The 9,370-nt window shown below is 43.2% G+C and overlaps 1 protein-coding gene across 1 annotated transcript; it reads right to left on the minus strand.

Annotated features, from left to right (window-relative positions):
* Nucleotides 1-957: 957 nt before the first annotated feature.
* On the minus strand, nt 958-8,873 carry ISY1 (ISY1 splicing factor homolog). Its single transcript, XM_017737360.1, has 9 exons — nt 8,228-8,873; nt 7,344-7,409; nt 6,874-6,916; nt 6,596-6,708; nt 6,284-6,401; nt 5,455-5,577; nt 3,508-3,611; nt 2,883-2,969; nt 958-1,748 (listed from the first exon to the last, which is right to left on the minus strand). Exons 1-9 carry the CDS (start codon nt 8,297-8,299, stop codon nt 1,641-1,643), a joined length of 834 nt encoding a protein of 277 aa, XP_017592849.1. The 5' UTR covers nt 8,300-8,873; the 3' UTR covers nt 958-1,640.
* Between the last annotated feature and the right edge of the window lie 497 nt (nt 8,874-9,370).

The following is a 9,370-nucleotide window of genomic DNA, read 5'->3' on the forward strand; positions in this document are numbered from 1 at the left end:
ACTGTGTTGGTTGGCAGAGATCAGCCCTGTCTTATAAACTTCCCTTTTACATGATGATGTTGGTCATACTCCTTTGAACATGAATGTAATTACAATTCTGTTGTTTTTTTCTCATTCTTTCAGTTCATTCTTCTTCTGTGTTTCTGTTACCATCACTCTGTCCCTGATCTGCCTTTACCCTTCTGTCTTCTTTTATCTTACAGATTCATATAGTGACAGAAGGGATCTACCACTGGTATTACCAAGACCTCAGACTGTATCAGGCCATAAAAACTAGCTGGTTTTTTTCCCCTTTAAATCTAGTTTGGTTATCTCCACCACAGAGTCTAGCAAATCTACAACGAATTATTACAAGCCATAAAACCACTGTTTGCTGCTTTATTACTAAGCAGAGAAAGCTGCACTGCTGACAGGAAGAGAGAAGAATGTGTTTGTGGTGTTAGTTGTTTGCTTGCTACCAATAATCGAGCTTTCGATTTATTCTGGAGGTTTTTTTAAGGTTTTAATTTGGCAGCTATGCTTTCCACTTTTTCAATTCAAAATTTTTTGTTTGATCACTTGCATCAAGTAACACAAAGCTTGTCTCTGTAATTTGGAGCTTTGGTTGTTCTGGAGTGGATGATTCACAATAGATTGTAATAGATAAATACTGACAGCATCCAGAAATGCTGAACATTCCCAGACTTGGCTGTTAAATACTCTATTCCTTGGACAGAAGCACTCCATGGCTGCAGATGTCCAATTTCAAATGCTGTTCATTCAGACCTGTACAACAATGTCAGTCACCCATAAGACTCTGAACAGGCTCTGCCTTGCCTCTTGTCCCAGGATACACGAGCCAAGAGCAGTAAGGGATGCAGAGCTTCAAATCCCTACAGGGATGGCTCTCTGTGATCCCAATCTTTGGCTACCATTAGGGAATCACCACAATCCTTTGAACTAGAATAAAACAAGACATCATGTTTGAATTAAGTTTTACTAAAAAGACTTGAACAAGGTATTGCAAAGTTTTTTACAGTGGCTGCTGGAATATCCAGCATTTAAGCAGTTCATCCAGGCACAGTTACAAACCACAAAAAAGGTAACAGGTTTTAGACATTGCATGTGTTTTAGAAAGAACCAAATCTCCTCCAAAGTCACTCGTAAGATCTGCCTTCGAGGTACCTCTAGACAGGTTCCAGGTTATTCTGGTAAACTAAGCAGGTGTAATTGTGTAAGTTCCTTCTCAGCTCAACAAAACCCAGCGTGAGAAGATGTGCACACTTACAGTCAGGACAGAGCAGACACGATGGCAGGAACACCATGGGTTTTCCTTCAGCATTTAGGAGATCACTGGGTGTGGTTCTACCTGCAAGAGGCCCCACTGCACAGAGCCTTTCCCAAACTGAAAGCACTGAAGACAGTTGTTGGGTGCAGAGGCAAGTTCACTGAGGTTTGACCTTTTCCAGCACTGGAGTGAATGCAAGTCATCCTAGTGGAGAAAGCAGAATGAGGCTTCTCCTTCTGCACACCACACTGTAATTCCAGCCTTTTACTCCACATCCAAAGGGACTTTCAGAGCTAAACCCATTGCTACCAGAACTTAGGAACCTGTTGCTTTCAGAGGGATTACACACAAACCAGGCCATGCTGGTGCAATGTTACAGTCCTAGAAGTGTCTTTGCCTCCTCGCTCTGTGCCAGGAGGGTTTCACTGGCGTACTTCTGGAGCAGCTCCATCTTCTTTCTCCGTACAAGAGCTTCCTCAATCTGCAGAGATAAAAATAGGATGGATTCAGCTCAATTGAGATGCTGAAACCTCAGATGCTCAGCTATAGAAAAACACAGGAAGGAGAAAACCACAGGAAAGAGCCTGTGAAAGTTGGAGCTGTGAACTGGTGTCAAAGCAGTGAAGATGAGTCAGGAGAATCTTTTTCAGTACTCAGCGGAAGCTCTTGGGAGTCAAAAGAAGCAGTAAAACAGATGCCTCCTCTCTGATCTCTGCTGCCACCCTTGTTACTCAGGGTGTTTGTTAGCTGCCATTCCATTCTGATCTCAGTTCAGTCACTTGGGTTTTGTTCCAAACAATTCTCTCAGCTAGAGCTTTAGGAAATGCAGAACACGTGGGGCTATGCCACAGAGCCCACAGCTCTGAAGTCACAGTTAGTGAGTGTGCCCTTCACATCAGCCACAGCCAGGAACCTCTGCCCTGCATTTTGCCAGAAGTGCCAACATGGTTCTTTACGAAGCACATACTTCAAAGATCTACTAACAACAACCTGCAAGACCTGTTTTAACTCAGTAATGTTTTACATTTGTCCAAACTGCACACAGCATCTCTCACAATGAGTGTGCTGAACCTTAGTTTTTAGTAATTTAGCATCTAGAAGGCATAATCCTGTAGGCAGCAGGTATGGAGTGATTTGTCACTAAGAAAGAGAATCAGCTAAGCAACTCCAGAATATTTTTGCCTGAATTATTCTTCAAACAACCTGTTACTGGTCAGGTAATATACACCCTAGAGCAATTTCAAAATATTATAGTCAGTTCAAGGTCATGCCACCAAAATAATTTTAGAAAACTGATGAGAGCAAAGCCTGCAATTCAGAAATCATCCCATTAAATTACAAAGTAAGTTGGACTATCAGAAAAAAGGCACAGTCCAGATGTAGTAGGCAATCCTAGTTATTGATAATAGCACCACAGCACTTCCCAATTTATGGAACACTTAAGAAGGTTTTGGAAATTCTCAGATGAAAAGGGTTGTAGCATTTGCAAGAGCTGCAGAGTCGAGTCACAGAAATAACAAATTTAGGGCACTTTGACTGATGACCTGATGTAAATTAAGATGTGTCTTGCAAAAGCAAGTGTGCATCTCTGCAGCTGAGTGCTGTTATGTCTTACCTCCTGTTGAGTTGGCACTGGAACATGTGCAATAAATTTCTGTTGGCCGTCTTCACCTTCTCTCTCCTTGCCACCTTCCTCATCAGACTAAAAAGTGAAAAAATCACATCAAATTTTTTTTATATAGAGATAATAAAAAACCCACATTTTTCACTTGCTTTGCCAGAAGGAACCTGAGCATGGGAATGGGTGAAGGGGATCCAGCACCACAGGAACTCGACAAGGATCACATGCAGATCCTGCTCCTTGACATTTTCAGCATTACTGCTTCCATTTCTAATATGGCCTTTGCTCTGCTGTGGCATGGGCATGAATCCTCCCCTTCCATAACTGTGGCTGCCACAGCGAAGCTGTGAACAGAAGAGGAGCCAGCTAAGCAAGAAGACTGCAAGTGTTTCTCACTCCACTGAAAGGACTTCCAGCTGCCAGCCTCCAGCACTTCCTGAACCTGAGCCATGTGCACTCCCCTCCTACTGATTCTTACTAAACAAGGACAACTGTGTAGTGGGTCAGGTGGAGAGAGGGGCAGGACAGCAGCAAACAGGCCTTGGGCAGAGTAACACCACGTCCAAGAAGGGAGCACAGAAGACACATGAAAAGTCACATCACCTGAGCCATCCCCTACCTCTTCCTCATGGACAGCATAGATGTTCTCTTCCTCCTCCTCCTCACCTCTTGCGAGTCGTGCTTCTCTCTCCATCTTCCATTTTTCCACTGCTTCTGCTATAACTGGGGAGCAAAGGAAAATGGCAAAGGTAGCTGAGAGCCCATTAGAGCAGCATGGTCTTATTGCCAGAGCTTTTCCAATGGACTTAAACTTCTTGCCTAAATCCTCTACATCAGTACCACACCCTGTAGAACCTTGATGTAGTATGTAATAAAATATATCAGTGTATGCTGACACACTGTCACAGTGTGATACTTGCTAATGCCTTCATTTGAGTACATTTTGGACTCTAAATGTCACAGATAAATACCAACCTACTTCCTGACCTGAGCAGCAGGGTCACATGAGCAGGCTAAGTGGCTCTTACAGCTCTGTAGCCTGTCAGCAGCTACAGGGGTGCTGATCACCGTGAGGCTAATTAAACATGATAATGCTCCTTACACTGACCACCCACGGAAGTCTCTTTTTCCATCTTGGAGGGTATTTCTCTTACGTTTTAGCACAATCCCAGTTCTGTACCTTGCTGCTAAGTGGAAGCTGCCAGGCTGCTGCATCTCTATTACAGCAGAGTGACAGTAAGAGCACTAAAACAAGTTTTAAGAAGCTTAACAAGTGACATGGCCAGTGCGTAAGATGCTACAGAGGTGCCAGATTAATGCATCTTGGCAGTAGGAAATGCCTACAGCAACAGGAGCCAGCAGGCATTCCCCAAGCTCTCACAGATCACACATTAAAATGCTCTCCCTGAGAGGGCAAGACCTAACCAGTGGCACATGGTTTGTGTGTGGTTCCCTACGAGAAAAGGAACCCCAAATTAAGAAATTTTTTTCAATACTTTGTTTCACAAAAACTTTACTTAACAAGGTAAAAACTGCAAGCTCCCAGACAAGCAGGATGTGCAGGACAGACCCTGAGTGGGAGCTGTTGGGATTCTCACCACACAACTTGCCCTCCTGCACTATGGACTGCCTGCAGCCAGCTCCCCTTCCCAGGCTTTAGGGCTCCAGGCTCTGCTGCAGGACACTGATAAGTGAAGCATTTCCTTCAGCCCCCTTCCTCCCTGCCCTCCCATCTAACCAACAAGGCATGACCTTGAATTCTGTGAATGCCTCACCCATGGAGAAGGGATAACTGTGAGGATCAGCCAGTGCTCAGCAAAAGCACTAAGAGAACTACTTAGGAAACTTTAAAACTGGTCTGTGCCCTCTTGCTTAGAGCTACACAAATCCCAGAAAATGGCACACAGTGCTGAGTTTTGAAGAGAGTTTCAGGAACTAAGACTCATAATCCTGGTGTCTTCACCAGGGAAGTCAGTAGAAACAATGCTAGAAAACTATGTGAGCAGACACGTGGGTAAGTGTTATCTATAGAGAAAGAAGAGGTTTCAAAGGAAAAAATACTCAGATGTGAGGGAGCCCTGATAGAGATGACATCGATAAATTAACACAGCCCACCTAGACTGCAGGGTTTCCAACAGGCCCCTCTAATCTCCCAGAAAAGTAACCAGCTATGTTTATGGATGAATAAATAATGAGGTGAGACAGGAAACAGATGATAGGGTCAGTTTTCACGAGGGAGGGAGAGAACTGCTTAGGCTCCACAGATCTTGCTGCAACCCACTGTTCTACATTCTTAAGCACGAAAAAGGAGGGGAGGGAAGGAGTTTTTGCTTCAGTAGTGAATGACTTACTAAAATATTAAATCATTTACAGTAGTAAAGGTGAAAGTCAACTCTAAAGCACCTGCCCCCTGAAATGCCTTACAGTGATTTGGATATGCATGTGACAAAGTCTGACAGCTAAGCACAAGACAAGGCCCACAGGGGAAAGAAAGAGGTTCCTTAACTTCAGAGTCCATCATCACCCCTTCCTGGGCTGACCTGTGCAGGTCTGGAATGTCACATACCTTTCTTCTCATGTTCCTGTTCCAGGGGTTCCAGGATCCCATCATCCTCATCCCTGTAGCCGTAGTACTCGGCATCGATGTCTTTCATAAGCTCAGCCCGAGTCTTCCGTGGGGGTGGCAGGGCTGCAAGAACACCACTGTCACCCACCCAGGTCACCTCCATCACCTGCTCAGTGTCCCCAGCCCCTCCCCAAGCTCACAGCATCCACAGCTGCCTGGCTGCAGCCAATAGCCCGCACGATGGGACTGCTGCCAGCACTGGGAGCACTGGTGTCACCCTCTGGCCCGCACAAGCCAGTTCCAGTACACGACCCAATGCTTCCACCACATCCTGGAGTACTTCCCATAATTTGTCTTTGCCTCACTTTCAGGCCCAAGTTGTTCCCACTCATTCCATGACCAAGTTTCATCCCCTTACATTGTTTTTTCTGTAATGAAAGCTGCTTCTAAAACGATGTTCAACCCAGCTTTCCCTCTTTCACCATTTTTTTCTGGTCCTGAACTCCAAGTACTATTTACAGCTTCTCAATAAAGTTCACCTGTTATGCTGGGAAGTTCCCATAGGACATCAGTCCTTATCATTTGGAACTCCCAGTAGAAACCTTTCTAAACCCAGTTTACTCCTTTCTAGATTTCCTTAATTGCAAACAGCCAAGGGTGCTCTTTGCCCAAAGAAAAAGCACTTAATTAATTACCTGTGCTCAGTGTTTCATTGAGCTAGGACGTTCAGAAATGCTGTTACCAGCACTCCCCACAAACTACAATAGCATTTTACTCAAGATGTTCTACTACACAGATTCACGTCTGGGAAGAGCTGCTCTTCACTTACGTTCCTTTTCAAAAAGCTCTCTAACTCCTGGCAAATCCTTTGCAGCCCCAAAGTATTTGTAGCCTCTGTTTCCTGGAACTTCTTTCCCTTCATGATCTAACATTTTCGGGCCAATCCGCTGGAAAATAAACAGAGTTCATAGTTTAAAACTTTGTTCTAACACAAACAAACATTTTTAGGGGCTGAAGAAAGATCCCCTCTAATAAACACTGGCCAAGCCATCCATGGGTAACTAAATGTTGCATATTTTTCTCAGCAGTCATTTCGCTTGTAAGCAGAACAACCATGAAGTACAACATATTCCACACTTACAGCATAATCAGGACCTCCCAGCTCCTTTATTCTGTATTCCCAGTGTCCTTTCTCCCTCAGAAGTTTGTTTATTTCATCATTCAGGTCCCGAATTCTGAATTCACCCAACCCAGCTGTCAAAGAGGAAAAGGACAATAAATCAGGCAGCTCACAGAAGCACCAGAGGAATTTCAGAATGTACTCAATGGAAACAGTGTAGTTCACATGAAATGGGATTTTTACTGTAACTGCTTATGACTGGAGATTCAAAAAATAAAACATAGTTAGAAAAATCTTACCGTTTTGAATCTGTGCCACTTTCTTGGAAATCTCCCCAATGATCTGGTCAAATAAGAACACAGAAATTCATTTCTAAATTGGTGGAGGGTACAGAGAAGACAGAGCCAAATTGTTTGAGAAGTGCATGACAGTAAGACAAGTACCAGCAAAACACAAGTTGAAACTGGACAAATCCTAATTAAATTCAAGGGTTATCTTAAGAAAACCAAACACTGGAACAGCAGCCCCAAAAAGCTCGAATCCAAATCCCTGAAGATGTTAAAAAACTCAACTGGACATGGCCCTGGGGCAATCTGATGTGGTAGGACCTGCTTTGAACCCTGAGCTGTACAGTCTTAGAAGATATTCTATGATTTAACTGTCAGGGTACTGACAAGTGTGGAAAACCCTTTGTAAGCAGGCTGTCTAAAGAGGAAGTGCTGAAGTTCCACCTCCCAACAGAATTAGAAAATCCACAGGCTGACATTACCTGTCTCCTCCATTTCTCAGCTTTGGGCAGCTCATTACACTCTGACGCGAGGAAAGGCCTTCGCTCCTGTTTGACAGAAAACCACACACCATCGAATTCAGCTGAGCACTGACACACAGCATTTCACACAGGCTTTACTGCTCAATTAATCCCAAATTATGCTACCAAGTTCCAAGGCTTTTTAGTAAAAAAAAACCTCTGAAGCTTTTTTTTCTGCTCCCATGGATTTTTAGTAAGTGGAAAACAATAATGATTTACAGCCCTGACAAATTAAACTATCACAGACTATAAAAACCTACTTAAATCCACTTTATCCAAACCAAAATATCTCACCTGATTTTTTTTTAAAACACCCTACAATTCTCTCCAATGCAACAAATGTTCCATTCAGGACAGTTTCAACATTTTCAGCACATACCACCTGCTTAAGGTTAAGCCTTTCTCAACTGCTACTACTAACTAATGTAATTTTTTCCAGTTTATACAGAATACCTTCTTCACATTCCAGTGGCTCGCTTACACAAACTAATACTTCATGTTGCTTCTAGGGATTTGTGTGCAGTTATTTTGTCCCTTTCCCCTTTTATTAAAAGGCTCTGCCTTTTTACTAAAAGCTCTACCTTTTATTAACAGGTATTAAACCCCCTTTCTCTGCATAATATACAATATGAAAGAGAAAAGTAAAAAAGTTCAGAGCAACTGTAGTGGAGAAGTTTCCTGGTTGAGTGACTGTGAAAGGCAGTCAGATAAAATATTTTCCTTCCAACAGGAGTCAGTTTCCTACAGGACACCTGGGCCTGGCCTGTGGCCCAACACAGCTCTGAACAAGGCCTGCCTTCCTCCCTGACTTGAGCTACCAAACCTCCAGAGCTTTTACATCTCACCTTGACTTTTCCTTCCTCAAGCTGGGCTTGTCGAAATCTTGCCAAGGCCGTCCTAAAGAGAAGAAAGCACATTTACTTTCACCAGTCCACATTCCAACCAGAACAAGTTTTGCTCTGGATGTTTATTATGGACTTAATCACAGTCTGTACAAAACAAAGGCTTGAACACATTCTTTGAGCACCCCTAGCTCTTCCAGCTAACGACGTCTCAACACTAGAAATCCTCAGTGGTTCATTTCTCAAATAAAGCAGCGCTGACAGATTCCTCCTATCTGGCCTGGCATCCCTGTTCCCAAAATAGGAACTGCCTAAAACCACAAGGGTCCTTTACAACATATTTCAGTGCACTTATCCCCCGGCCTGCAGGGGTACAAGTACACTGCTCCAAGGTCAGTCCTGCACAGAACCACACAGCACAGCTACAGGAATTCTGCAGCACCAGGCACCTGTGTGCAGATGCCCTCCTACTCCCACTGCCTCTGGACCAGCACATGAACAACCAAGTACCCAAAAGCATCATTAAACTGTCAGTGCTTTAAAAGAGGCTGAAAAGTGAGTTCTATGGGCCAGCCAGTCACAGCCAGCAGGCACAGATGTGCGAGATCAGGTACACCCAGCGGGCACGGATGTGTGAGACCAGGTCGAGCCGAAGTTTGAAATATGTATTTTTATTCTTACCTGTATTTTCCATAAAGACAAAACCCATACAGTGTTGTACTCTATGCAAAATACTGTTTGTGCAATCTTATTTTCATAATAATTATCTGTATAGATTTTCTCAAATATAACTTTTCCACTTTGTTGTTCATGTTATCAATAGGCAGCTCTTTCCATGTGGGATTTTTTCCTCAACAATTACTAATATATTGATGATACAAAATACTACGATTTGTGTTTATTTTTGACAGTGTGGACTTAATATCAAAAGTATATTGAAATATATACCTAGAACTTTAGGAACATCGTAATTATAACTTAATAACCTCTTTTACATGTGGTTACTCAGCGTAACAAGTGGCCATGGAGGTAGAGTGCCGTGAGGTGCTGTTTGTGTTAATCACCATAACTGCACTGCTAGCATGGGAAGTTATAAGAATATAAAATGTGATTTTATTTTTTTTCCTATAAGCATGAATATTTGAC

Source organism: Corvus brachyrhynchos, unplaced genomic scaffold (genome assembly GCF_000691975.1).
Source record: "Corvus brachyrhynchos isolate BGI_N302 unplaced genomic scaffold, ASM69197v1 scaffold266, whole genome shotgun sequence".
Lineage (NCBI taxonomy): Eukaryota > Metazoa > Chordata > Aves > Passeriformes > Corvidae > Corvus > Corvus brachyrhynchos.

Coding starts and splice junctions, on each gene's coding strand:
- ISY1 (XM_017737360.1), bottom strand. CDS start 8,299: ATGTGCTTTCTTCTCTTTAGGACGGCCTTGGCAAGATTTCGACAAGCC. Junction 5,578..6,283: donor AGAGCTTTTTGAAAAGGAAC/GTAAGTGAAGAG, acceptor GTGTTCTTGCAG/CCCTGCCACCCCCACGGAAG. Junction 3,612..5,454: donor ACAGGAACATGAGAAGAAAG/GTATGTGACATT, acceptor TTTGCTCCCCAG/TTATAGCAGAAGCAGTGGAA.